The sequence below is a fragment of the Selaginella moellendorffii genome, unplaced genomic scaffold, assembly GCF_000143415.4.
Source record: "Selaginella moellendorffii unplaced genomic scaffold, v1.0 SELMOscaffold_53, whole genome shotgun sequence".
Lineage (NCBI taxonomy): Eukaryota > Viridiplantae > Streptophyta > Lycopodiopsida > Selaginellales > Selaginellaceae > Selaginella > Selaginella moellendorffii.
Genome location: NW_003314314.1, coordinates 628,461 through 656,146, shown reverse-complemented (window position 1 = coordinate 656,146; position 27,686 = coordinate 628,461). Strand labels below are relative to the sequence as shown.

Below are 27,686 nucleotides of genomic sequence, written 5' to 3'. Positions count from 1 at the left end.
GGGACGCAACAAGCCAGTGGATGAGAGCTTGTTTTATGTGGCCTTCTGGGAGCTCTTCAGCGAGAGAGGTGAAAAACCACTCAACATCCTCGAGAAACTGATCAGTCATCACGAGATTCCTACTCTTTGGCTAGTCGGTCTCTAGCCTTAAATAAAGCTTGAGTAGCTTGGTTTTGGACACCGGGCCAAGTGTACCAGCAGAAGTTTGGCCCGTGTCAGGCGTCAGGGTCGGAGGAGGGACAGCAACAACAGCTGCGCGAGTGGTCTGCGTCGGAGCGCTGCAGCGCCGCGAGGGCCGGCAGCGCCATCCTTCTTCCACACTTTCCTAAGCCTAGACGGAGGAGATATGCGCTTACCCTGACTTAGTCGCACCATTGAACCTAAACACGTTGACCTACATCATCCCTGTTCTTCGATTGGATGGAGATGCCCGGCCCGGGTATATGCTGCCATCAGATTCGCGCCGTCGAGCATTGCGATGGCGATGATCGAGACCCCGGCGAGGAGATTTCGCCACTGCGCCTGCCACGGATGATCCAGAGGAAGGGATTGAAATGCGATACAATCCTTGCGGGCGCTCGCTTGCTCGAGGCCGCGGCCATCGAATCGATTCGACTATCTTACTGTCCTTAGAAATCTAAAGAAGGAAGTTGCGACTTGAAAAAATGACAGAAACACAAGAACCCACCTGGGCGATGATCATCGAGAAAGTGTAGCTTGGTCTCCTCTTGCCGTGCATGGATTCCCGGTGCTCCACGCCTGGAGCTTGATGATCTTCATGCTGATGAGGATCCCTCAACCGCTTGTCCTGCACGACCATGAAATTCGTCTGCGAGGCGACTGGTAGGCATCTGGATGCTGGCCGAATTCGCGAGCCGGGGCTGCTTCTCGCAAGCCTGGAAGCTCCACGAAGCCGAAGAGTCCCTTTGGGGCGCACGAAGACATGAGCGCTATGGTTCTTACGAGCACCAGGAGGAGACGGAGATCCTTGCCAGACGCTGCACGAAATCTAGGGACGTCCTGGAGCTCCAGCGATTTGGAATGGCCGAGGTCGAGCAGTGGATTCAGCGGGATCTCTCCTCCGCCATGCTGTTCTCTCTCGCGCCGCCGCCGCCGCGCACCGCGAGAGTGCCGACGATGACTCCCGGACGAGCACCCCACGAGATCGCCTGGGCGACCAGACGATGGAATCGACCGGCCACTCGGTCGCGAGGAGCCACAGCAGCAATCAAGATCTGGATCCAGTGTTCTTGCGCGATGCGATGTGGACAATCACGAAGGCAAAGAAGAAGGCGAGCTTGATGATGCAAGTGATTGCATTCTCGGTCCGGGGTAGCACCGCCCAGGAGGATTGGTACCGGGCGGAGCAAACCATTGGATGCAATGGCGAAATGTACCTTCGATACGGAACAACTAGAGTTGGAAGCCATACCACCCGAACTGTACAGTAGTTTAGAGTAATATAATGCTTTCAGAACCGGGGCTGAACACGAGAATGAGGGCGTGCTGTGGGAGCGCTGGTGAGATATCTACAAACTCTGGGGTTGAGAGCATGGGAAATCTCCCCATATTGGTCGCTTTCTCTCGATCGATTGATCAGGGCTTTTCTTGCAGGTTGGCTACGGATTTTGCGAAAGCTGCCAATTGATCGCGAAGTCCAGTCTTTGTTTCTCTACGTTTTTCATTCTAGTGATACACTATGCCGAGAATACAATGGCCTTTTCTTACCCACAAACTTCTTATCAAGTTTCAGGAAATCATGGAGTTTCTTTCGAGCGCCAATGCTTTGCAATTCTTTAGTGTCGCTTCAAAGTTGGCAAAGCACGGACATTAGAGCTCACTGCCACTTGCCACGACTGCGCACTACCACAAATTGATTTCATACTCTCCCGCTCAAGGCTCAACAGGTGACGGGAATGAGACAAGTCAATAAGAGCCAGAATGAAGAGCATTCAAATGTGCCCTCTGAATCTGATGGACAGCCCTTATCTTTCTCACATTGCATGTCTGAGAAATTTAGTGCTCAACACGTTCGATTTTGTTCTTAATTAGAAAAAAAGCCTCATTAGTTCGTCTTTCTCAGAAAGATGAAGGACCAGCGTCCCAAGGATTCCCTCAAATGGCTTCTGTTTTGGATCTTGTCCTTGAACTTCATTGTCTTGCTTGGTTTCAGGCTGAACTGGATGAGACAGGATCATCAAGTAATTTTACCAATATCAACCTGCAATTCCACGACCTCGGTGACATCAAGCAGAGTAAAACTCCTGGTCGATCTGTGGAGCAGCGATCTGGAGTCGAGAGCGAGCGGCACACCTCCACCATTGAAGGTGACGATCAATGCACCGCACATCCAGGATTGCAAGCGTTGCAGCGAGGCGACTGCAGAGTTTGATCGGGGAAAGGATCCATCCTGGAAGGGACTTGCCCAGTTAAAAGAGGAGATTGACATGAATACAGAGACAAGCGGCACCGTTCCATGGGTAAGTTCTTTCTCGGATCATCTTGGTTTTTATTTGGGACAGGTCATTGGCGGTGATGACGATAATCTCCCGTTAACACGACGCGTCCAGCGTGAGATTTGGTTGCACCAACACCCGAGAAACTGTAGCGACGCGAGATTTCTCCTGGCACCTTGGCATCACGACGAGACGCGCAAATCGGTTGGAGTTGGATCCGATATGGTGTCAATGGCCGGAATGTTTGGAGCTGCGCTGATACAAGGCCGGGTTTTCATCACCAAGGATTACCACGGTGCCAGGCACAAAGGGTGCACAGGTTTCTGGACTCTTTGATTAATACTTCTCAGACTGAGAGTTTTATTATGTTAGGATCCAACCACGCTCGCTGGTCCTGCTACTTTGTTCCCGAGGCTTCTGAGGAGTGCAAGGGCACTGCGGCTTGCTTCGGAAAAACAGGCTTGGGACAAGGGAATTATCAAAGAGTTTAGTGGCAATCAATGGAATGGTAAGATTCCAAGGTGAGAAAAAGAGGTTTTTCTCATACAGTTCAACCAAGTAGTATTATCTTGTTTCTAGTTTTTGGGGGGAGCCTTGGAAAGCAATGCGACCTACTGTAGGGGTAAAGGGCAAGCTCATGACACATTATAACGCAAATCACCGAAGGTGGTGGAGAGCTCAGGCAAGTTTTTGATAATCCAAACATATGCTAATGCTTGCATACAGGCACTACGCTATCTCACACGATTTCCCAGTGAGTATCTTTGCAATCTTCTAAACCAAGAACGACACAGGGCCTTTGGGGAGGAAGCGGCAAAACTGGTGCTTAAAACTCTTTCCACCGAATGGCCGCTCGCAAGAGAGAGTAATCCCATGGAAGAGCTTGTGTGGAGTGGCTATGGACCTTGGATGCCGCAGCCTCTATTGAGCATTCATGTGAGACAGGGTGACAAAGCTAGGGAGATGGAAGTTGTCTCGTTTGACGAATACATGAAGCTCGCCAATGTCCTCCGGAGGCGATTCCCACACGTAAGAAATGTGTGGCTTTCCACGGAAATGCAGGTAAGAAAACCATTGACAAGGATTTCATCCCACAAGATTTGAATGTGTGTAGAACGTCGTGGATGAATCAAAGGAGTACAAAGACTGGAATTTTTATTACAGCGATGTTCCAAGGCAAGTTGGAACAATCAGAATGACGGAGTATATGGCGTTGCTCGGAGACAAGCAAGCGTTTGACACTGCCTTCGTAAACTTGGTCATGGCAGCCGATTGTGATTTCTTTGTGGGAGTGTTGGGCTCGACTTGGAGCTATGGATGACCAGCGGCAAAATTGCTTCCTTAGTGTTAACTCTATCAATAGCCTCTTTAGAAAATAACACTTCCATTAAATTATGTTTACTTAGGGTTTATAGCTAAACACGTGAAAATTTTAATGCGGGGGGCTGTGGTATCTGGGAATCGAACCTTCGACCCCTTTCACGTACGAAAAAAAATTTGTGCGCGTGTTCCATTCTCCATTCGCTGGGGTTTTGAATCGATCTCTCGGGTCGATCGGAGCGAATGCAGCACGAGAGCGCGAGGGCGCTGTGGGAGCGCTGGCGAGATCTCTACAATCTCCGCGGCCACGAGCAAGAGATTCTCAAGCAGGAATGGTGGGTGCTTTTTCTTGGGGGAAATATTTCGCTTTCTCGCGGTCGATCGATCAGGGTTTCTCCTCGCAGGTTTGCCGATGCCTTCTTGTTCGTGGAGAAGCTCCCCGATGGCGCGCATCTGTGGTGCGCGCCCGGCCTCCAGCACGTCGTGTGGCAGCTCCTGGAGCCCTTGCGCTTCTACACCCCTGGATCGCGCTGGGGGGGTCTCCCGAGCTTGTGGAGGAAGCTCTCCTCGCCGCTGCGCGGATGCATCCAGTGTGTTTGCCATTACTACGCGGCAAAGGATTTCTACGTGCAAGAGTTTTCTCCGGGAGTGGAGCCGCTGCTGGATGTTCTTCGGGATCTGGATCGAGCGAGGGTGATGTCTCCCTTGCGGCGGACTTTACAGAAGTTCCAGCCGATCGATCGCGAAGGCTTGTGTGTTCTTTTCGAGGCAAGTGTTTGTTTCTCTACTTTTCTCATTTATTTCCTTTTGTTCCATACAGATCCTCATGTACCCAGAAGGTTTCCAGGATGATCAAGCCAGAAAGATCTTAATGCTGGTCATGCGCTATGCCGAGAATACATTGGCCTTGAATCCAGAAATCCATCCGGTACGTGATGTTTTTCTTGCTTCCAGTTCTCTTTATCTCTAACTTTCAGGAGATCATGGAGCTTCTCTCAGGCAACAATGCTTCTCGAAAGCTTGTCGAAAGTTTGGCACTTTTTCGGTGAGCGGATGAATGCTAGCTTTGAGCTTAACCATTTTTATATATTTGTTGTAGGAACGCGGATCAGAGGATTATTCTCCATGGTTTGAGAAAGCTTGTGAAGATCTTCGATGAAACGGTATCCTCGTCCGAATCAACAGAGAACGACGTTATACTCGACCTGACCGACGAAGAATGTGTCAACAAGGAGGTGGTCATCCAAGAGGCGATGACTGAATGTGTGAAGACGGCCACCGAAGAGACGGCGAGTGCGAAACCCGAGGTGGCCTCCGACCGGAAAAAGAGACCTGTGTCGCAAGATGTTCCATCATGCAAGAAGCAACGCTTGGAGGGCAAGGTCGGGGAAGGCCAGCAAGACTTCTATGATCGAGCTGCGTTTCCAGCGATGCTGGACGAATGGCACAAGCGTGTTCTATCGCTAGACATCTGGAGCATGCACGGAGATCACTCGGAGGAGCTCCTGGAAGTTCCATTGACGTTTCAAAGCTACAAGCATTATCTAGAGATCTTCCGGCCGCTTTGCTTCGAAGAGTTCAAGGCACACCTTGAAAGGTCTCTCGAGACAATGGATTTGTCGCGCTCCGACGTTGTCACCGCGTTTTCCTTGCGGCAGGAAGGCTACTTTCACCTTGTGGAGTTTGACGGCCACACCGTTAAACTCGCAGAGAACGATTTGATACTTCTACGTGATCCAGCTCGGACTTCTCACATGATCGGCAAGATGAGTAAACGCTCCAGAGCTTGATGCATTCTAAAAGAATTTCTTTGCATTGCAGGTTGAGAAAAGAAACAACCTTCTCGTCAAGGTTTATCTTCCTCACAGCTGCGAAAGACTTTCCAAGTTGCGAGAGATGCTAGTGACGGAAAGTACGTGGCATTTGAACAAGCTTACGTCCGTGACGACGTTCATCCGCGAGCAGCAGGCTATGGCGGCGATGCACTTGTTTCCATTACTGGAAACAATACTCTCGGCTTCTCCTCCACGAGAAATATCAAGAACTCAAAGCCTTCCACCACAACTGCGGTCAAAGCTTAGACGCGAGTACAACGAGAGTCAGCTGAGCTCTATCGCTGCTGTCGCCGACCAGATGATTTCTCTCATACAAGGGCCACCAGGTAAACGGCTTTCGCGTTCTCTTGATATAAACCATTCAATTGTTTTTTCTTTGCTTGTAATAGGAACTGGAAAGACAAGAACAATCCTCGGCATTGTGAGCGCATTGCTGGCCCATGCAAACGAGGAGGCTGGCAAAGCCGAGGAACACGAGATGCTAGACGTGCTAACAGATAAGCACCAAACTAAGTTCCGAGATAAGCTGAAAGCTACAAGGATCCTTGTCTGCGCTCAGTCCAACGCAGCCGTGGACGAACTGGTGACAAGAATCTCAAAGCATGGCGTCTACAACTACGATGGAGGGACTTACTGGCCCTCTATTGTCCGCGTTGGGGACACGAAGAGGGTGCATTCCCAGGCAATGGCTGTGCACATCGACCGGCTGGTGGCGAAGAGAATGGCTGAGAATGCAGGGGTACACAATGCGCACTCTCCACAGGAACTAAGATCCAAGCTCGATGAAGTCCTGGGTAATATGCAAGCGTTAGCTGCTCCAGCCGAGGTGGAAAGTCAGGATGGGATCCCGAAACTTGACAAGCTAGCAGGTCTTCAAGAGCAGCAGAGACTGCTTTTATCAGAGCTGATCAAGGTGGAAAATCGCGAGCATGGCTTTCTTATGGGATCAAACCGAAAGAAGAAACAAGCCATGAAGCTTGAAGTTTTAAGAGAAGCAGATGTGGTACTGACGACGCTAAGCGGCTGCGGAGGTCACATTTACTCGACTTTGATGGAATTCATTGCAACGAGAGACGCGCAGGCCGCGGAGATGCTGTTCGACGCTGTGATCATCGATGAAGCGGCACAGGTATGGATGAAAAATCAGAGTTTGAATGACGCCTTTCGAACGAACTTTTAGGCCGTGGAACCATCAACTCTGATACCGCTTCAGCTGTTGAAAGCGACTCGTGGGAAGTGCATCCTGGTAAAGTGCTACGGGAGTATTTTGAAAGATATTTACTAGAAGTTTTTCAGATTGGGGATCCTAAACAGCTACCAGCGACTGTTCTCTCGGTTCCAGCATCAAGGCTCCTGTTTGACTGCAGTATGTTTGAGCGTTTCCAAAAGCATGGCTATCCGGTCAGCATGTTAACAACGCAGGTCGGTTGATTTTGATTTTGGAAGTCTTTTTCCATTTTATCAAGTTTTCTCGTTCTGGTTGCACAGTATCGCATGCACCCTGAGATTCGAAGCTTTCCATCGACACACTACTACGGTGGCCAGCTCAAAGATGGAAGCACTGTTCTACATGGGAACCGAAGCGCTACCTTCCACCGCGAAAGGTTCGTATGCTTGAGCTTTTGAATTCATGAAAAGAAGACTGTTTCAATTGGAATTGCACAGGTGTTTCGAGCCATACAGGTTTTTTGACATTCGAGACGGGCAGGAAAGGCCAGGTTCGATGCAGTCGCTTACCAATCCCGACGAGGCAGAGTTTATCTTTCAACTCCTTCGTGTTCTCAAAGAGAGGTACTCCACATTCCTTCACGAAGTTGCTAGAAAGATATCAACCGGTTTTTCCAGGTATCCGGAGGAAGTTCGCCCCGGGAGGATTGGAGTGATCACTCCATACCAGGAGCAGAGAAAAGTTCTCCAAGAAAACATGAGGAGTTTACACTCGGGGATCGACGTAAACACGGTGGATTCGTTCCAGGGGCGAGAGGCAGACATCATCGTCCTCTCGACAGTGCGTGCTTCGTTTGGAGACTCTCAAGCTGGTGTGGGATTCCTCGCGGACGTCCGGCGCATGAACGTAGCACTGACGAGGGCCAAGTTTTCGCTCTGGGTCGTGGGAAATGCGAGGACGCTCGAAAGAAATCCCGACTGGAAAGCTCTTCTCCAAGACTGTAGGAGAAGAGGTCTCGTGTCGAGCGTGAGAAAGCCCTACCACAGCGCAATCAACGGCTTACACAGCTTCAGCTGACAACTAAATCGATCCAACGGTTTTATTCTGCAGAAACGTATTAACGATAAAGATTGCTCCAGCTTGGGTTATCCAACGGCTGCTAGTGAAGCCCGCGCGAGTTACTTCATGCTAGAGAAGCGTATTGCTAGGGTTGGAGCGATGGAGGAGGAAGCGTTTTTTCGCGTGACGGCGCTATTCGTTCACCACGGCTTTGCCGAAGGTAGGGCTTGATGCGGCTTCTTCGTCAAGGTGAGCTTTCACTATCTACATTCTCCGATCGATCGACCCATGACAGGATTGGCGGGAGCGTCGGCTAGGATTTCTTGTGCAGTAGGGAGTTCTACTCGGAACAACTGGCAGCGTTTTCAGGTGCGTCGATCGCCAAGAATTTCCAATTCTCTGAAGTGTCTTTTTTATTCTTTCCAGGGCTATTGAGACAAAGAGGCCGCAATTCAGTTTCCGCAACAGTGAGATCTAACCGGTTTTGCGACATTTTAGCGTTTTCGTTCGAGCAAACAGTGGGAGCAATCTATGGCGACTTGAGTTTCAAGACGGAGCAGTACAAGGAGCTACGCGCATTCTACAACGCTTTGAAGCTATGCATGGGAGCGGCTGTCAAGGAGTAAGATAACAAAGATGCAAGCTTTGTAGATCTTTGCTCACTTTTCTTGGCAGGGAGTTTCTATCGATTCAACTGTTGCAGGAGTGGCACAAGATGCTTATCCCTGGCGGAGGGAAGTGGAGAACAAAAGATGTGTTCGTGAGCTTCGAAGATGGTCCTGAGAAGCGAATGCCATGCCTTCGGCTGGAGGAGAGGTTGGACGTGATACTTTCAGAGCTGAAGCAACGCATCGAGGCTTCCCGTGGAGTTGACGAAGCAATAATCTCGGCAGCAGGCACGTTTGTACACGGTATGGAGAAGATCCATCCTTTCCTGGATGGGAATGGTCGCTTGAGTCGGCTATGCTTATACTTCCTCTTGCGACGGGTTTCTCTGCTGCCAAGCTTCTTTTGGAGCTCGGAAAATGGAGAAGGTATCGATCGCTACACAGTTTTTTGCTGCTTCCATGGACCGGATCCCTCGCTCTTGATTGATACGCTGCGGACAGGAATTCTTCTTGGAAGAAGAGCAGCTGTCGGATTAAAGCAGTAAGCGCTTGCTGTTTGTGATATCTTTGTCTAATCGACTGTATCTATTTGACAGGGCCATGGTTCCCTCCTTAATCGACAACCATCAAGCGGCCGTTTACAGTGAGAAGCTACAGTACCTTCGTGCTTACAAACTCAGTGTCGGGAGGAAAGTTTTGGTTCCGGTCTACCTGAGTCTCCAAGACCTTGTGAAGTTCCACACTCTTCTGCTAGCAGGCTCAGTTTGCGCGAAGTTGCATCAGCACTGGAGCTCGTGGGCGGTTTCAACGTTGAGCTCGAGCGGACAGGAGGGAAAGTGAGCAAATTCATCGAGGCTGCTGCCATGTTCTATGTGGATTTTAAGAAACAGAGACCATTCCAGGTGAAAAATCGCCAGGTAGCAAAGCTGTGCCTCGACATCCTACTGAGATCGGTGGTACCAGTCTGGTCGACTTTGCTCCTCGATTCGGCAGTGGGGGATTCTGTAGCAGAAGTTACTCATTCGCTTCAGGAAGCTATTGCCATTGCATGGTCTCAGCAGCAGCAGCAGAAGCTCCTGATCTCGAGAGACAAGGTCTCCAGATTGTAAGTTTTTTCGTTTCCCTGTTCTCGCTTTTTGCTTACACTTCTCTTTTTGGTTTTTCAGGCTAGATTTCGACGCAGTTCCAAATGTTGCAGCAAAACGAGTGAGAGTTTTCCAGGATCACGTCCTCGTTGATCAATGGTGCGAGTCTGTAGTTTCTATGGACGTGGACGACGATATTACCGAGCTTGTATAGATGTCGATGTTACCGAGCTTGTATAGATTAAATCGGTGGATATTCTAGTAAACGAAAAGGCTTTGCCTTATAAATTTGGCCTTGTGGTTTTTAGGGTTCTTCATTAATAGAAATGGCGTACGATAGCTTTGGTGGACAGTCGCGAGGACTCCACAAGGCGCAGGATCGGCTTGTGCGAATCTATGCCGTGACGGATCAGGGGCGCCGGCGCGAGATGGAGGATGGCTGCGCCATCGCGACAGGCCTGCCATCGGGCGTTTCGCTGGTTGGGGTTTTCGATGGCCACGGTGGGGATGATGCCGCGAGGTATTGCTCCAGCAATCTCTTCAAGCTCCTGGTGCGCGACGAGAGCTTCGAAAAGGGTGAGTTTCGCGAGAGCTTGCACAGCGTGTTCTTGAGCACTGACGAGGGATTCGCCGGGCATGGATCGACGGTGTCTGGAACGACGGCGGTGGTGGCTCTTGTGAAAGAGGGCAGATTTTTCGTGGCTCACGCTGGTGATTCCTACTGCAGCCTCGTCAAGAACAAGCAGATGATCCACCTGACCAAGGATCACGTCCCAAGCAACTTGGACGAAGCCGATCGAGCTCGCAAATCCAAGTGCGTCGTCCATGACGGGGTGGTGAGCAAGGATGGATCTCTGAGCACTCTGGCAGTGACACGCGCGATCGGCGACTTTGAGTTCAAGGACAATCCAAAGAAGAGCCGGGAAGAACAGGCAGTGGTCGCTGATCCGGAGATCTTGGAGCAGGAGATTTGTGATGGCTGCGAGTTTTTGGTTCTTGCGTCGGATGGCCTGGAGAGGAAGTATGTGGAATCGTGCCGGGAAGAGATCAGCAAGGCGCTCAAGGAGAAAAACTTTGAGGCACTGAAGGAGATCGTTGCAAGAGCACAGTCCAATGATAACAAGACGATGGTGATCGTGGAGTTTCTCAAGGAGGACGAGAGGAAAAAGAGAGATGCTACGAGAAGGGACAGTGATCATGATCTTGGCAGTGATCTTAGAAGCAAGAATGGCGATGGCTATGATCGAATCAGGGAGAATTACCGTGGTGACGATCGTCGAAGGAAGGATAACCGGGATTATGGCAGGAAAAGAGGAAGAGATCACCGCTGGTACCCCGATTATGATCAAAGAAGACGTGGCTACGATCGTCGGAGGTCGAGAACCCCGGAGCGTCGATCGAAGAGATGAAGTTCCATTAATTCCAGAGCTACAAAACTTTTCCAGCGAGTTCTTCGACGATCAAATCGATCGCTATCAAGCGGCTGATAACTCCAAAGCGAATGCTCCTTTTTCTTTTTCCTGGATCCAGCTGACGTTGCGTGGATGGATCCACTCAACAGGCATTCGTTTGGAGTCAACTCGAAAGGAATTCTTTGAGCTAAGCTTAAGCGCTGGCTCGCATCACAAGTATATGAAAGTGGACAAAGCAGTGGCTCGAGTTTTGTTCTCGAGTTGTTCCATTGTCAATTTTTTCTCGAAAGGCTACCGAGAAAAAAAGAAGGCTAAGATCATCCATAGCAATGAGGGTGGCCATATTCGTACGGAGGCTCCCCGTGGTGCGAGCCAGCGTGTACAAACAAACATTCCTACTTTTCAAAGCTACAGACAGAATATCTATCCTTTTGTCTGTGGAATATTGTCATTTTGATACCAACTTGTTTGATCATGTGTGTTACGTAACTTGTGTGATATCATAGCTTGACTTCACGAGAGAGATTTCCAAAGACCTACATACAAACATAATATAGCCCACTATTGTCATTGAATGGCCCCCCCAAGTATAAAAATCTCTATAAAATTCTTGGAAAGATTCTTGTGTAGAACCTAAGTAGAGAGCTCCAAAGTGGTGTTGTGGGAGTTGGATTGGATCTTTAAGCGCCCTGCTCATGGATGGAATGGAAGTTTGCCTGGAAAAAGCTGGGCAAGGCCATGTTTGCTTTGCGCGCTTTTCTAAATCGTGGGATATTCGTGAGCATCGAGAATTAGAATATTCGCTGGCATCGAGAATTAGGGCTGGAATTGAGATCCGTTATTCTTGATTTGAATTTTTATTGCTTTCTCTTTCATACTTACGCCATGATGAAACAATAACAGTCAAAGCTCGATCTTTAAAGAGCACTCAATACTAATGCCTGCCACTTGGAAAGCGACACGTGCCGCGTCCATTGACATGGATCCTTACTTGTACGTCACATAATATTGGACCGGTATACCTGCCCCGGGTCGTACGGCAGTGGCGGCCACACCGTCCGTTACCGGCGAGTCAGCCAAGATATGATGATAGAGTGCGCTCAATGACAGGGAGACACGTGGTCTAGCCGGCTGATGTGGAAGAAGTGAAGTGACGCGTACGCCACGTCACCTGCCACCTGGCGCTCTGCACATATTGTGTGTTCTTCCTACCTAGAGAAGCGCCGAGGTAGCGCCATTGCCCCATTTAGCTCGATCGATGGCTATGGAGGGCGCCAGGGATCGCCACGCGCCAGGTAGAGCATTGCTAGGGCGCTTCTTTGTAGAGATCGTCTAGGCGATGCCAGGACGCTCACAGGAATCTCGCGGAGCTCGCGAAATCTAGGCTAGGAAGGCTGGAGCGAGCAATGGTAACGGCCAGGGAGCAAGAACACGGTGTTCTTGATCGCGGCGGCGGGGAGGGATTGCTAGAGCAGGCACAGAGTCTGGTAGCGCAGATCGTCGCGGCTTCCTCGTCCGTCAAGGCCTTCCTTGTGCGATGGAAGATGATAATCTCGAGATTGGAGCGGCTGCCAGATCTCTTGACCGAGCTCGGCGGCGCGCCGTTCTTCGCCAAGAACACACTCTGCCTGGAGCTCCTGGAATCTCTCGTGGCAAGCTTGGGCGAGGGTTTGGAGCTCGTGTCGCAGTGCGCGCTTCCCAGCTATGGCGGAGGGAAGCTCCAAATGCAGAGTAGGCTGGATTCCCTGGCGAGCAGGCTGGATGGCTACCTCCACGACTCGAGGCTGATGATCGAGACCGGTGTTCTTTGCCAGGCATCGCCGCTCATGACCCTCTCGGTGATGGGCGTGAGCAAAGAGAGCAGGAAATGGACCGTCAAGGACTTGCTGGCGAGGCTCCAGATGGGGAGCACCGAGTCGCGGATCAAAGCTCTCGACTCGCTGGTGGAGTTCATGGCCGAGGATGACAAGAACGTCTTGGTGGTAGCCGCGGCTCCGGGAAGCATTCCAGCGCTCGTCCATCTCTTGGACGGGCGAGCTCCTGTGATGCGAGAGAAGGCCGCGGCGGCAGTGGCGAGCCTGGCAACCGTGGAGAGCTGCGTCCACGAGATCGTCAGCGAGGGAGCTTTGCAGTCGCTCGTCCGGCTGCTTGATCCGGCTAGAGGGTCTCTGGCCAGCGAGAGAGCCGCCAGGGCCTTGCAGAGTCTCACGCTGGTTCCAGACAATGCTCGATCGGTTGCGGCTTGCGGGGGTGTGAGTCCGCTGCTGGATTTGTGCCGGAGTGGAACTCCAGTCGCGCAGGCTGTCTCCGCCAGCGTCTTGAGGAACCTCTCCGCGGTGGAGGAGATCCGGCGGAGGATCTCCGAGGAGGAGGAGTCCCTCCAGGTGCTCATCTACTTGCTAAGTTCCGGGACTCCACACTCGCGCGAGCACGCCGCGGTGGCGTTACAGAACTTGGCGGCCATGGACGACGACAACTTCAAGCGTGCTCTGGTGTGGAGCGAAGGGGTGCTGGAGCCGCTGGCGAGATTTCTCGATGGATCGGAGGCTCCGGCGTCGCAGGAGGCAGGGATTGGAATCCTCCGCGGGATCGCGTCGTCGCCAGCCACAGTTCCAGCGATCCTGGAGGCCGGTTTCTTGCACCCGCTGGTGGGATTCCTGACGCAGGGATCGCCGTGCGTGCAGCAGTGCGCCGCGGCGGCGGTGGCAGCCATGGCGGTGTGCTCCGAGAGCCGGAGAGCTATCGGTGACGCCGGATGCATCGCTCCGCTGGTGAGGATGCTGGACGCGAAGATGGCGAGCGCGCAAGAGCACGCCGTGAGCGCGCTGGCCAACTTGGTGGAGCTGGAGAGCAACCGGAGGATGGTGGCGAGCGAGGAGAAGGGAATCTCGGGGATCGTTCGGCTGCTGGATACGTCGGGGTCGCCGAGCTTGGCGGCGGAGCGGGCTGTGGCGGCACTGATTGCTCTGGCCGGGAACTCCAAGAACAGGAAGCAGATCATGGCGAGTGGAGCTTGCTACTACTTGGGGAGATTGGTGGAGGGCGAGGTTCCAGGGGCCAAGAAGCTGCTGGAGAAGCTGGAAGGGGGCAAATTCAGGAGCTTCCTCAAGAGATTGGACATATCATCAGAGTGGTAAGTCCTGTTTTTTTTGTGCTTTTCTTGTTCTTAGTTCCTTGCAATCTTTGTTTTCTTTGGACTGTTTGTTCTTGCTGTCCAAATGATCTTGTTTTTTTTAACTCTTTTTCTTTCCATGTTGCAGATATGGTATGATAGCTTCATCATACAGAACCCAAACAGAGAAATTGATCAATCGCTGTAAATTTGAGGAGCAACAAAACGAAACTAACTTAAAATCTGAATGCTGTGCCTAATATATTAGGGTTAGGGTTAACAGGGTGACTTAGCCCTAGATCGGACGGCTGGGCCTGGAGAAGTAGCGCTGGCCGTTGGATGTAGCGCGAATATAGTGACAAGGATGGATTCTTCAAGAATGGCTGGCGCGCGCGTAAAGTCTTCTTGTCTGGCGGGCGAAAAATTCCGGACGATCTCATTCTTAAGATTTCATAGCATCTCTCTCTTCTCTCCTTTTTTTCTTTCATGGTTTTCCTTTCTATGATAATCCGATCTCCCATAGCCACATTTGGAGGCTTCTTGGAGTAAACTCTCCCACATGACTCTCGTGCACGTATTTAGTGGTGGCCGGGTTTCGCAGCTTGGCATTTTCTTGGCTAGCGCTGGCTGGCTGGAAGCACAAAATAAGAATCGCGAGAGCGCCCCTAGCCACAGAGCGAAGGAGAAGGTCAGTTGATCCACTGGATTTCTTCCATTCCATGGTATTTTGGAGCCATGGATATCAATCATCCGGGTGAAGGCGCCGCCAAAAGTCAACTCGAGCACCACGATGAGGATCGCTCGGATCGAGGCGATGGAAAATCGCAAGAGGAGGAGGAGGAGGAGGAGGGGGGGTCGTCTGGGAATTCGTCCAAGGGTGGCGGGCGAGAAGCGCGAGCACAGAAGGAGCAGTCCGAGGGAGTCTTGGCCGAGGATGAAAACAGCTCGACTTCATCGTCGTCGGAGCGATCCGATGAGAATGCGAATGGGAGCGCTGGGATTGTGCGAGAGATCAGGGGCAGGAAGAAACCCAAGTCGGAGAGCAGCGTGTTCCACGATCGAGAGAAAGGTACATGGATGTTTTTTCTCTTCTTTCTAGGTAGCTCTTCGCCATGGCTATGGAGGATGTAGCTTGTCTAAGTCTTTGTTCTCCCTCGCTTGGAACAGGGATCTCTACGTGCAAGCACTGTGGCTGGATTTACCCGAATCCTCGTCCCAGCGCCAAGATGAGACGAGAGCACCGAAAGCATTGCGGGAGCTTCCAGAGCGTGCATGCATGGCTGGGCTCCGAGGAAGATCAAGAACAAGGGAGTGAAGTGACGAGTGAGAAGAAGGATTTGGAGGTGTCCGAGAGCTCTCCGCGGGATCAGGAAGAAGAACACACTGGAATCAAGGCGGAGACGATGAGCAATGGTCGCGGGGGACTTGAGAAAGTCGAAGAAAATCTTGAAGGAGAGATCCAAGAGGAGAAAGTCGAGCCCAGCAATGGACAGGTCTTGGATCCGACCATTTCGCATGAAGAACTTGGGTCAGCTGTGAACGAGGTTTTGGAAGTTCTTCCAGTTCTTCACGGTCATCCGGTTCACGACGGTGATCTGCTGCGGGAGAAGCTGAAAGAAGCACTCGATTCTACCAGCGAAAAAAAGCCCGAGCTTGAGTATGATCTGGAGAGAATCCTCAAGGAGCAAACCAGCCATCACTTGCTCTGTCCAAACTGTGGATCATGCATCACGAGGCGGGTGATTCTCAAGAAACGAAAGAGGACGTCGACTGGCTGTGTGAGTCTATCCGCGGATCAAGCCAAGGCTCAGAAACTCGAAGAGGCCGAGAGTGTGACGCTTCCCCCGCCACCATCGACCGAAACTCCACGAGGTGTTGCTCTTGGAGACCAAGAACACGAGGAGGAGGAGTCCGAGGCATGGGGATGTTTAGCTTGCTTCTCCATTTTCTTTCGTAAAGGTAAGACTTTTCTTTCAGTTTCTCCTGTATTTCTAGCGAGAGCTTTTGCAGTTCGCGATGGTTTGCACGAGCCACTGCTCGGAGTACGCGATCGAGCTCGTCAGTTTAGTTGTCTACCGTACTTGCTTCCGGATTTTCACTGGGATGGAACAGGTTGGCTCCATTTTTTCGCTCGAGTGAGTTTACATTCTTTGTTTTTGTTCTTTAGGGAGCTTTCGATTGCAGCAATCGTCCGAGGAGCCAGTTGCCAGCCGAGGATTCGGCACTTGTCTGCCGCTAGAGTTTCCGTGGTCGAAAGAAATAAGCAAATCTCAAGAATCCCGTGAAGAGGAGAGCCGAGAAGTCGACATATTTATCGATTTGAGTCGGCCAGAGCAAACCATCGTGCTTCCAGATCATGGAACTGGTACGTACGCATGCTGCCTTTCTACTCGTTTTTATAAAACATGTACAGTCAGATCTCTACTTGCGGGCTTTTGTTTATTTCTCAGGACATGTGAGCAGTGAAAGTGAGCAGGACAAGTCGGAGAGGAGCTGTCTTCCATTTTTGTCATCTTCACGAGGTTTGGGATGGTTTTTGGAAAGAAAAGCTTTTGATAATCTTGCTGAATCTTGTAGAGAATAGAGCCACGACCGAGCCAATGGAGGAAGGAGACGCGGAAAGGTTCAGCTGTTTGCCTGTCTTGCTTCCCAAGTACTGGGACAAAGATGGCGATTCGATGACGATCCAAGAACAGGATTCAGGTTGTTATCTCTACAGGCGTTCTGAGACACTTACTTAATTCGTCACTGTTTTTATCCAGGTGCTGCTGAGGTGCGAGAGGAGGAAGACAAAGGTGGATTTAACTGTATTCCAGCTTTGCTTCCCTCTTACAGCTGGGGATCATCGCCTTTGAAGAAAACTTTGGTGAAGGAGGACGGTGTGTATCCATGAATTTACGAGTTACTTCCGGATCCTAACGAAACGATGGTGTCGCTCACAGTCAAGATCACAGTTCGGACTGGAGAAGAAGCTCAGGACTCAAACCAGGCAGTGTCATCCCTGAAGATCACATCACAAGAGGAAGATGGTACGTGAATTCCCTTTCTTGTGATTATAAATACTTTGATTTTGCGGTTTTCAGTCACAGATACTCAAGGCTCAACTCACACTTCAAAGGTTACAGAAGGTCAGTGATACAATCGAATCCTTATGAAACTATAACTGCTAGATTTGCCAGAGGTTCGTGTTGTTGAGCCAGTGACAAAAGCACCTGAGCCTCAGGGTAGTACTTCGAAGGACAAAGAAGTGCCAACAGATCTTTCCGAGCTCGAAAGCAGTGACATAGCAGCTGATTCTCAGGCTGATATTCCATCAACGCAACCTCCAGCTTCAGCTCCATCTGAAACACATGTTTCTTATGAAAGTATGTCGTACATTCTCTCTTTAAGTTGCTGCTGCTGAGCTTTCTCACTGCAGGAGTTATCAGTGCAGAGGAAAAAAAGACAGATTCTTGCGATTGTCTTCCGTGGAGTTTTCAACGAGGTATGGTTCTTTTTCTATTTTTGTTGAACCATCACTCACTGATCTTGCAAGCAGAGGACGTTGACATCAAAGCTGGCTTAAACTGTCTACCTCTTCTGATTCCAGCTTACTCGTGGGGTGCTGATACAAAGCCCGAACATCAAGAAACAAAAGGTTCTCCATTTTGTTTTTACTTTTCACTTTTCCTCAACTGTTTTGGTGGGCAGTCGCAAGCGAGGAGAAACCAACGAATGATCTCGTCATAGAAGACAACAGTAAACTGCAGTCAACAGCTAAAACGGAAGATAAAGTTAAAGATCTAAGTAAGTACCATCATTCTTCAAACACCGGTATGCTCATCGCAAATACAAACCTGATGTGCAGCTCCTCGCAAAGACAGTGCTCGCGAGGAATCGTTTATTAGCAAGGAAACCCGAATCCAGGCTTGGATCAAAACGATCACCAACGTCGTGACTGTGAAGAGCACAGCCAAGAAAGCAGACACGCAAGTCAGCACAGTCCAAGTCGACAACGCAACCACGTTTGTGGACATGACTTTGAGCCAGAAAAGCGACCCGGCCGGGAAAAACGACAAGACCACCACACAGACTCTCGTCTCAACGCCGTCAACAGGATGGGCCTTGCTCGATGCCTTGGAGAGAGAATCTCCAAAAAACTATCAGGACGCAGCTCGATCGGATCGTCCAACTAAGGTGATCATTCAAGAGGAGGAGGAAGAAGAAGAGGAAGATGGTGATGAAGAGGAGAGTCTGATCGACAGGAGAAAGCAGCCAGCGAGCAAAGTACCTCAGTCCGAGATCCAGGAAGTTGCTCCCATTCCAAAGAAACCGAAAGAAACCTCTCAAGTGGAGGAACTTAAGCAGCCATTGCTCACACCCGATCAGAGAGAGCTCGACGTTCAAGAAGTTGTAGCTTCGTTATCAGACGCAGCAGGCATTCTCGCTCCGGCTGCCGGACCAGTGACTGCCACAGTCTCCGTCAAGAGCCCCGAGGCACTCATCCAAGTTCGAGGCGATGATCCAAAGCAGGCTGTGGAAACCGCACTGTCCATCGCAGAAGTTATCCCAGATCCTTCCCACCAGCAACCAGGAGCTCCAAAGATACAGGAGTATGTCAAGAGCATTGTATATGGAGGATTGGACGTGACACTCACGAGCCTGGCAGTGGTGTCCTCTGGAGCTGGCTCGGGAACCAAAACAAGTATGTCTTTCATAGCTTTTCTTCGTTCTTTTTCGTTTTCTTCGCTGATCTTTCATGTGACACAGTTAATGTTCTCGCTTTGAGCCTAGCAAACTTGATCGCGGGATTGATCACGCTCTTCCATAACGTAAGTGGTTCTCCATTTTGTAAACTTTAGTCAGTGACATTGTTCTTCCAGATTGGGAGCTTGTACCAGACCGATTACACCTCGTTCGAGCAGTACATCGGACAGAGCCTGTGGATCAACGGCTCCATCTCCATCGCCTCGTTTCTCATCTTCGGCTGCCTCGCTCCACTGACTTATGGATTCTCGTTTCGAGCCAGTGGAGATAAAGACTACAAGTTTGCAGCCACGGCGGCCGTGTCGCTGGCTTGCCTGTGTCTGCTCGGCCTGGGGAAAGCTCACGTTCAGAAGAAGAGCTACGCCAAGACCATCGTTAATCTGCTTCTCACGGGTTTTGTGGCATCGGTGGCGGGATACTTTGTAGGTGATTATATCAAGAGATGGCTGCAAAAGATGGGACTGGATGATGAGGTATCGCCGCCATCACCACCACCACCGTCTTCATTGCCACAGCCACCACCATTGGGGCCATTCTTTTTGGACAGACAACGACTGAGAGGCATCTCTTGATCGTCCTGGTGGCGGGCCATCATTTAGATTAAAGTATATGTCAAACACACAAAAACTGGAAGCAACTTTCAAATGGAACTCTACTTGAGTTGAGCAGCAGCAAGTTAACGATGGTCTTGACGTAACTTTTCTTTTTGACGTGAGTTGCAGCAGTGGTGGCTATGGCTGCAAATTGTAGTTGATTACTCTCTATTGTCACCCTGAAACTTACCCTTTCCCTGTCTCCAAACAGGGAAAGGATAGTTTATGTGGTTTTTCAAATTTTAACTATATAAAACATAGTGAGAAACTTTTGTGCTTTTCCAAAATTTACTTATGTTTGAAATATATTTTTGATTTGCCCTATAGAAAGTAGTGGATATATTTAAAATATGCTTGGATATTCTAGGATATTTTACTCATTTAGATTAATCTTGTATTTATAATTTATAAACATGTTTATAATTTATAAACTTTCTTAAACCCTTTCTAGTATATTCTTTTTATTCTATCATCTAATGGTTGATATGCAATAAGATTAATTTTATGTTTATAAATTACAAATATGCTTATAATTATAAACTTTATTTGATCAATTGGATTAACAAGTAATAAAAAAAATACTATTAAGCAAACCAAACATTGCTATATATAACGCATAGCAATTTATTTATAATAATGCTTCATATAAATGTTATATAGTGTAACAAATTAGTATATCCAAATTGAGGCTTCAATTATTTTGCACATCCAACTAGTGTTTAAGAGAATTTGGGATTTGGGATTTTTACGCTGAAAGCCCACTCTTGCGTTATTTACTTCATGTAGAGTTGAAACTATCTCAATGCAAGCACTCAAATGCAAGCAATGAGGCAAGTATGATTCTATTAATTTACTATATTCCACTAAAAAGTGTAGCTATAAGGAGAGATGTACTTGACTCTTTCCTTTGAGTATAATGTGTGAATGCTAACAAAGTTCAATCAATGAATTATTTGTATGGTTTCTAGATTTAATCATTTTGTATAGTTGTAATGTATGTGATTTTCACCCTATACTCTAATTTACCATACACATAGTGGAACCTAATCCTTGGACACATATGCAAAGGGCAACAAAGTGAAACCCAAATTTCAAAGCCTTGGGTCATTGAATGAGAGGGAGCTAAACTCATAAACATATAGCCATAGAATAAAGGAACAAAAGCATAGAACAACTCTTAAATATACAACCAATGAGTGAAAAAATAGGAGCATGAGTGATATTAAAATAGTCTTAAACCATCCAACATCCCAACACTAAAGGCAACATGCAAAATAAAACCAAATGAAGTTTGGCATAATTTTAACATACTGATGGCTTAATACTGGGTACTCCAATAATTAATATGGTATAGATCTTGGGTTTAGACCTAAACTAAATGCAAAACAAGTTAAAATACACCCAATGGAAAGCTAAACAATGTGTTAGATTAATTATTTATGCCCAACTTACCCACTATCCCTACCATATATTTAGATCCCCTTTATATCCCCTATCATATATAAAACCACACTTTGGGCTTTCATCCAGTTTTAGGAATTAGTCTTTAGGGCAATTTTGAAAATCTACTAAATATAAAATGGCACTAGCTTGTGAATTTAAAAGTGCCATTGTATTTAGGGCATGCATTTCTCTTTGGCGCATATTCTATAATGAGATGCTTAACAATGTTGTATAAGAAAATGACTGTCGAATGGGAGAAGTTGCTCTTGTTACAAATGTAAGCCCAAGACATCTCTGTGGGCCAGTAGTATGCCTTAATGGAGATCTCCTCAAAATTTTGTAACTCTTTGATGCTCTTGTGAGTTGTCTAACTTGTATGACCAACAAATGAAAGCTCTAGTCTTTATCATGGCATTTGGGAGTAACAAATGTGGAGGTGCTTGCAAAATGAGTTGGATTGCATTTTAAAGCATCCCATCGATGAAATCACCCTAATAGCAACAACCCTAGCACATATTTACTAATAATTCAATCCGAATATCTTGGAGATATATCACCTTTATAATTAGTTTGTTATTACAACTGTGAAGTTGACTTGGTGACAAGGGCCCAGAGCACCCCTTCTGCATCCTAATAACCCTATATTATACAAAGATCTTAGAATATTCAAGAAATATCCCACTCTCACCCTCATGCTCTAAGATTTACAAGGTGGTGAAGCTCCCAACATGCAACTAGGGAAGGATTAAACCCATAATGGAATAGCTTTGCAATCTTTCTCCAATAAACTCCAATCAAAGTTATGTCGGGTTCATTATTTGTTGAGGGTAGAACACCATTAACAATGAAAACATGCTCTCTTGCTATCTAAACTCCATGCTAAATGTCTAAATTCTTGTCCTATATTGTCTATCTCGCACTCTATGAGTTTCTATACAAGAATCTCAGCATATTTAAAGAATATCCCACTCTCACCCGTGGCAAAGCTCTCAATAGTACTTTATAAAGATTCTATGTAGCAACCTAGTAGGAAATATCCTTTACAAAGTAAAGTGTATATACACATTGCAAGCTTTTCTTGTGTCATGGATTAAAGATATCCAAAATTCCAATATCCTCCATAAACTCGAATAAGTGCTTGTAAAATTATATGATATGCTCGAAAATTTCAAGCCACAACGCTCTACTTACCACTCGACATAAGTCATTAAGAAATAAGCCATTACCGACACTATCTGAGACAGTTCAAGTGCCTAATGTGTTGCAATAAAGCAGTAAGTAGTAGCCAAGAAAGATCCAAAAACCACAAATACATTATACTTAGTTTCATTTTGATATCATGTGTATAAAACTTCTAGCTCCTACCCCCTAATAACTCATCATATCAGCCTCAACCTCATTATGCTCAAAAGCATTGTCACTTCTTAGTCATTTTGGCCTACCGAACCGCCTCACAGCCTATGTGTAAATGTTAAAAATAGCATGTGCTTACTTTGTGGTTAAGAATTCATACACAACAATGTAATGAATTGCACTATAGATCACAGTATGAACAGAAAAAACCATATCTCATAAGCTTGCAATAGGCTACAACAAAGAAGACTAAGACTAATTTCTGGAAATGATTTGTAGAATATAAAATTAAACTCATAATTATATAATGCAGTACATATAGCACATCGTTTGAGTATTCTTATCAATGATTTCTTGTTAAGTGTCTTTGTTAAAGTATAGCTAAAGCTTGTTATATTTAACATTGATTAAAGCAATATCCTATAGTTCTATAGCAGGAGCAGGAGTTGATAGTCCCTAGTTTGTACCAGTATGATTCATAGAAACATTAACCTAAAGATGATTTAGTACCTTTGCTAGTGGAATCCCCCTCCACTTGGGGTCGATGGCTTTGTATACCTGTAAAGTGTTGGCCTTGAAATTCCAAGATAAGTTGCAAAGTAAATAGTAGTTTTGGTCTTGAGAATTTTAAGTTGCATCCAAATAGCAAAATAAATTAGACTTCCAAAGCCTCATGACTGGAGGAAATTTTCAAATCCCTGTACGAATTACTATTTTAGTATATAATAGATTTAGTATGACAATAGATATTTTTAACTTACCTCAGAAACATCTCTATCTCACTCTCAACACTTGATTTATCAAACATATCAATGCCGTGATATATAATACTATATTCTTTATCCTCCACTAGACCTGGTTCTCCAATTAAAAAAGGTAAATTGAAAAGTCTACACAAACCAGCTGCTTTCACACATGCCATCAACAAATACCATATGTTAGATAGTTTTGACATTGTAATAGGAAAAAATGAATGATCTACAAATAGAAGATAGACTTCACCTTTTGCTAGAAAACTCATCTACCATACTGATTAAATCCCATCTTGGGCAATAATATTAGGGACCAAAGACAAACTACTGACCCAATCAAAGTTATGCTCATGTTGAATCAATGAATGAATGGTCCATGCATATGCATGTATGGAGTGATAATGGAAATTTGCCATGGCCATCTGATGGGAAAATCATAGTCATAAAATTATAGATTAATTGTAGGACAACATGTGGAGAGTCTTGTGTGTTCAGTTTTTGAGATGCTTTTATGTGATTATCTACATATGGTTTACAAATTGCACACCATACCTCCCACTTTCATACTATCATGTATAACAGTTCAAGTCAAATGGCTCCCAACAGTGTGATGCAAGTTATAGGAGTTATTATTGTCAATAATATGGCAATCTAGACAGAAGCCTGGTGAGCTATGTTATTAGAGGTTAACAGGGGAGCATATACATGTTAATCAGCCTCCCCAGTTAAGTTGATCTTACTATTGCCTAAGTATATTTAACTTTAATTATCCCAAAACCTTTAATTGATTGGACAAAAGAGGTGGACTTCTATAAATTTTTTCTCTTTAATTGTTTATATATAGTTGACATGGCTTGTACAGTTCTAGAGAACCTATATTATTTCTTACATGGCATGAACAAATTCTCCAAAATTTTATTAATCCAATTAAAATATGCCAAGAGCTGCTTAACTGGGTTGTGCCTGCCCCATGAAAGCCAGTCAAGGGCCGCTTTGGGTGGTAATGGGCTGGCACAAGCCCTTAACCTCTTCTTCACAAGTAGGCCCTAAGATGTATAGCAACTATACATATTTTATTAGATATAACTCTTTTTTATCCAATGGTTCCTACATTGTTCATTCTTTCATTTTTTCTATATGAACTCTTGAGTTTCTAGAAAGTTTTTAATATAGTTCTAGCTGGCTATTAAATCAGTTCTAAACTGTAAGATAGCTGCTGGATGATGAGTTATAACTGCCACCACTGCCACCATTTCCATTTGGACCATTCTTTTGAAAGGCTTCTCTTGATCATCCTGGTGGTGGGGAACAATATACTTGAAATCTTCCATGATTTCATATTGAATTGGATCTAGCTTGATTAAAGTATAAAAAGTAACTTTGGTCCAAATAAAACTACAGTAAGTTCTTGACACAGCTTTTTTTCTGGACTTGCTGGCACCACCTTGTAGATGTAGGCCCAAGCGCTTGCAAAGTATAGGTAGTAGGGTCTTGCCCCGGTTGCTGCCAAAGAGGTTTGACATCTCTATGTCATGTTGGTGTTGCTTCCTTGATGTTGATTCATTAGTTTTACAATGAAGTACTCACACCCTTGTTTGTTCCATGGCTGGAGCTTCAGTGGCAAGTTGCATCAGACTTGGTGTGGCATCAATCTGTCTGTCGGGATCATTGTTAGATGCACAAAACACAGAGAAGCTAAAAAGCATATTTGCTCTTCTAGTTTGAAGATCCTAGATGACCTCTACATACTTAGTCTCAAAACCATATGCATTCTTGCCATCCTCTTTGTTTAAAGCATGGATGCAGTTTTGGTGCTGTTGAGACGGGAAAATCACAATGTTTCTAGTTTCTTTAGACGAATTAAGCCATGAGGTTTAATTTATGATTTCCTCCAACACTTTCCATAAGAGTGTGTTGAGGAGTTCTTTCATGGAGGCCAACCAGCCACGGCAATTGTGTTTACGAATGACAAAGTAGACTGTGCTTCCCAAGAGTGAAGCAATCTCTGCAGCTGTGGCAAAGTGTGTCCATCGTGAAAGGTTTTGTTAAAGCCAGTCCCTTAAATGGCAGCATCAGAATAAGTGGTGAGTTTCAAAGATTTGGAGAATCTCATGTTTGTAGAAAAAATTTCCCTGATATTACAATCACCTGGGATGTTTTCACTGGTATATTTTGATTGTTAAGTTTATTTTCTAAAGAGGCCATTGATAAAGTTAAAATTAAAAAAGTTTTGATCCTCAATTAATCACTTCTATAATTCCAAGTGGATGAAATATATATGTACATTCCCAATGTCCCACTAATAAAAAAACTAAATGTTCTGCCCTCTTATGAAACTACATAGTGATACTCTCACATGTCACATGTAGGTCTAATCTTGTACCAAAAGAGGCTGTGGCCTCCACCAGTATACCATGTCTAGGTCAATGTCTCGCCCCCCAGATGAGCGTAGGATAGAGTCAGAGTGCAAGGGAGCCACATGCTCCACCACCTCTCTAACCGATCGGGGTTTCACCTTCTCCTTCAGGACACTTGGGCGCCATTACCAAGTTTACGAAGGCAGTGTCAAACGCTTGCTTGTCTCCAAGCAACGCCATATACTATGCCATTCTGATTGTCCAACTTGCCTTCGAATATCGCTGTAATAAAAATTCCAGCCTTTGTACTCCTTTGATTCATCCACGAAGTTCTACACACATTCAAATCTTGTGGGATTAAATCCTTGTCAATGGTTTTTGTACCTGCATTTCTGTTGAAAGCCACACATTTCTTACTTGCGGGAATCTCTTCCAGAGGACACTGGCGAACTACTTTCATTTCCCTGGCTGTCACCCTGTCTCACATGAATGCTCAACAGAGGCCGCGGCATCCAGATGCATCCAATGTGCCATGAGCTTGTAGGTCCAATTGCTTTCCAAGGCTCCCCCTAGAAACTAAAACAAGATTATACTACGTTACTGATGAGAAAAACCTTTTTCTCACCTTGGAATTCTACCATTCCAATGATTGCCACTAAACTCCTTGATAATTCCCACGTCCTGGGCCAGTTTTTGCGAAGCTAGCCACAGTGCCCTTGCCATGCACTCCTCAGATGCCTCGGGAACAAAGTAGCACGACCAGCGAGTGTGGTTGGATCCTGAGATTATATATTATAGTCGAGAAGCAATAATCAAAGAGTCTAGAAACCTGTTGCATCCTTTGTGCCTGGCACAGTGATAATCCTTGGTGATGAAAACCCGGCCTTGTATCAGCGCAGCTCCAAACATTCCGGCCATTGACACCATATCGGATCCAACTCCAACCGATTTGCGCGTCTCGTCGTGGTAAGGTGCCAGGAGAAATGTCTATAGTTTCTGGGATGTTGGTGCAACCAAATCTCACGCTGGACGCGTCGTGTTAGTTAACGGGAGATTATCGTCATCACCACCAATGACCTGTTCCACGAAAAAAGCGAGTAAGAAACGCTGATGATCCAAGCACTTACCCATGGAACTGTCTCTGTACTCAGGTCAAGCTCCTCTTTTAACTGGACAAATCCCTTCTAGGATGGATCCTTCCCGCAATCAAACTCTGCAGTTGCTTCACTGCAACGCTTGCAATCCTGGATGTGCGGCACATTGATCGTCATCTTCAAGGGTGGAGGTGTGCTGCTCGCTCTCGACTTCAGATCGCTGCCCAGGAGTTTTACTCTGCTCGACGTCGCCGAGGTCGTGGAAGTGGTTGATCTTGGTAATATTACCTTGTAGAGATTTCCTTTCATCTTTTTGAGGAAGGCAAGCAAGGTTGACTATGATGGGATCTAAACTTCAAGAACAAAACCAAACGTGTTGAGCACTAACTTTCTCGCACAGGCAACGTAAAATAGTCTATAATTTCTTAGAAATCTGAATTTGAAACCAATCCTTCATAAACTCCAAGCCGCAAACCCGGGTCCTCCTCTTGACATCTTTGACAGCACATATGTGGCGTGGGAGCTCGAGCTCAAGCCGGTGTTATTGAATCATTTCAAGTCCTGAAATCCAACTTGTGTTTGAGGACATTCTTCACGCCTTCTGAGTACCTGACAGTCTCCCGAAGACATTGGGAACAGGGGCAGTAGCTCCAGACCAGCATTCATAGATTCCTGATGGTTCAGTGGGCATGTTAAGACAAATAAGAAAACTGTAGCAAGACCATACCTCAGGAGGGATGAAGGACTGTGAAGGCACGAGCATTTCTAGCTCTCCCTGTATTATGGTTTCCCAGGTATCAACCTGATTGTTGTGAGCATGTTTAGACAATGGTACTTTGAAACAAGAAACATACTTGCTGAAGTGCAGCAGCCGATTCTGGCTCATAAGTATTTTGCTCGTGACAATGTTGCGTGAGCAAGTCGGCGTGGAGAAGTTCGCAACCAACCTGTTTACTGCGAGTGATCACCAATTGGACTAAAAAGGATAAAAAGACACATACCGAAATTGTAACATCAGCCGGGACTTGTAGCTCGTGATCATCCTCCACAAGCCCAGCTATCTGAGGATGCAGCAGCTCGAAATCATCATCCTCGTGCTTGGTTTAAGAAATTTTCATCAGTCTCATATAAACAAAGAAGCAGTGCAGCAAGAAAAAACCGATACCATACCTGAACTGTGGCAGGAGCCAATCCTGCAACGCCTGAATAATCATCATTGAAGGAACCAGCATCCATTGGAAAAGTCTCATCCTGTTCGTCGAGCTCTGCGACTAGCTCAGCATAGCCATTGAC

General features: G+C 46.8%; 7 protein-coding genes across 12 annotated transcripts; all 7 read left to right on the top strand.

Annotated features, from left to right (window-relative positions):
- The first annotated feature begins 2,103 nt into the window (after nt 1-2,103).
- On the top strand, nt 2,104-3,876 carry LOC9660872. 6 transcript variants are annotated; one of them, XM_024687410.1, is made up of 6 exons: nt 2,104-2,480; nt 2,523-2,775; nt 2,829-2,964; nt 3,036-3,138; nt 3,183-3,518; nt 3,571-3,876. In XM_024687410.1, the coding sequence occupies exons 3-6, from the start codon at nt 2,957-2,959 to the stop codon at nt 3,775-3,777; spliced, it is 654 nt and encodes a 217-aa protein (XP_024543178.1). In that variant the 5' UTR covers nt 2,104-2,480; nt 2,523-2,775; nt 2,829-2,956; the 3' UTR covers nt 3,778-3,876. The 6 variants fall into 6 exon arrangements, with proteins under 6 accessions (XP_024543178.1, XP_024543179.1, XP_024543180.1 ...); XM_024687411.1 differs by having other exon boundaries at nt 2,829-2,977; XM_024687412.1 differs by lacking the exons at nt 3,183-3,518; nt 3,571-3,876 and having other exon boundaries at nt 2,571-2,775; nt 2,829-2,977; nt 3,036-3,111.
- A 100-nt stretch (nt 3,877-3,976) lies between these two features.
- On the top strand, nt 3,977-5,553 carry LOC112350722. Its single transcript, XM_024687436.1, has 6 exons — nt 3,977-4,111; nt 4,181-4,544; nt 4,597-4,704; nt 4,754-4,821; nt 4,876-5,373; nt 5,435-5,553. Exons 1-6 carry the CDS (start codon nt 4,020-4,022, stop codon nt 5,496-5,498), a joined length of 1,194 nt encoding a protein of 397 aa, XP_024543204.1. The 5' UTR covers nt 3,977-4,019; the 3' UTR covers nt 5,499-5,553.
- Nucleotides 5,554-5,613: 60 nt separating this feature from the next.
- LOC9660871 (probable helicase DDB_G0274399) lies at nt 5,614-7,927 on the top strand. Its single transcript, XM_024687280.1, has 7 exons — nt 5,614-5,937; nt 6,001-6,740; nt 6,792-6,857; nt 6,908-7,033; nt 7,100-7,215; nt 7,277-7,402; nt 7,457-7,927. The coding sequence occupies exons 1-7, from the start codon at nt 5,673-5,675 to the stop codon at nt 7,854-7,856; spliced, it is 1,839 nt and encodes a 612-aa protein (XP_024543048.1). The 5' UTR covers nt 5,614-5,672; the 3' UTR covers nt 7,857-7,927.
- A 216-nt stretch (nt 7,928-8,143) lies between these two features.
- Nucleotides 8,144-9,764, top strand: LOC112350723. The gene is made up of 5 exons (XM_024687438.1): nt 8,144-8,207; nt 8,265-8,460; nt 8,514-8,987; nt 9,043-9,551; nt 9,613-9,764. Exons 2-4 carry the CDS (start codon nt 8,441-8,443, stop codon nt 9,284-9,286), a joined length of 738 nt encoding a protein of 245 aa, XP_024543206.1. The 5' UTR covers nt 8,144-8,207; nt 8,265-8,440; the 3' UTR covers nt 9,287-9,551; nt 9,613-9,764.
- A 161-nt stretch (nt 9,765-9,925) lies between these two features.
- Nucleotides 9,926-11,267, top strand: LOC112350710 (probable protein phosphatase 2C 21). The gene has a single exon (XM_024687405.1). It carries the CDS (start codon nt 9,960-9,962, stop codon nt 10,938-10,940), a length of 981 nt encoding a protein of 326 aa, XP_024543173.1. The 5' UTR covers nt 9,926-9,959; the 3' UTR covers nt 10,941-11,267.
- An 864-nt stretch (nt 11,268-12,131) lies between these two features.
- Nucleotides 12,132-14,303, top strand: LOC9660870 (vacuolar protein 8). The gene is made up of 2 exons (XM_002982330.2): nt 12,132-14,076; nt 14,204-14,303. Coding segments are annotated over exons 1-2 (1,728 nt in total). The 5' UTR covers nt 12,132-12,349; the 3' UTR covers nt 14,205-14,303.
- Nucleotides 14,304-14,426: 123 nt separating this feature from the next.
- LOC9635977 lies at nt 14,427-19,481 on the top strand. The gene is made up of 16 exons (XM_024687377.1): nt 14,427-15,124; nt 15,223-16,014; nt 16,066-16,167; nt 16,223-16,420; nt 16,506-16,577; nt 16,633-16,758; nt 16,818-16,934; nt 16,998-17,084; nt 17,139-17,183; nt 17,235-17,420; nt 17,474-17,539; nt 17,594-17,692; nt 17,746-17,841; nt 17,903-18,739; nt 18,805-18,866; nt 18,918-19,481. Exons 1-16 carry the CDS (start codon nt 14,791-14,793, stop codon nt 19,371-19,373), a joined length of 3,675 nt encoding a protein of 1,224 aa, XP_024543145.1. The 5' UTR covers nt 14,427-14,790; the 3' UTR covers nt 19,374-19,481.
- The last annotated feature ends 8,205 nt before the right edge of the window (nt 19,482-27,686 follow it).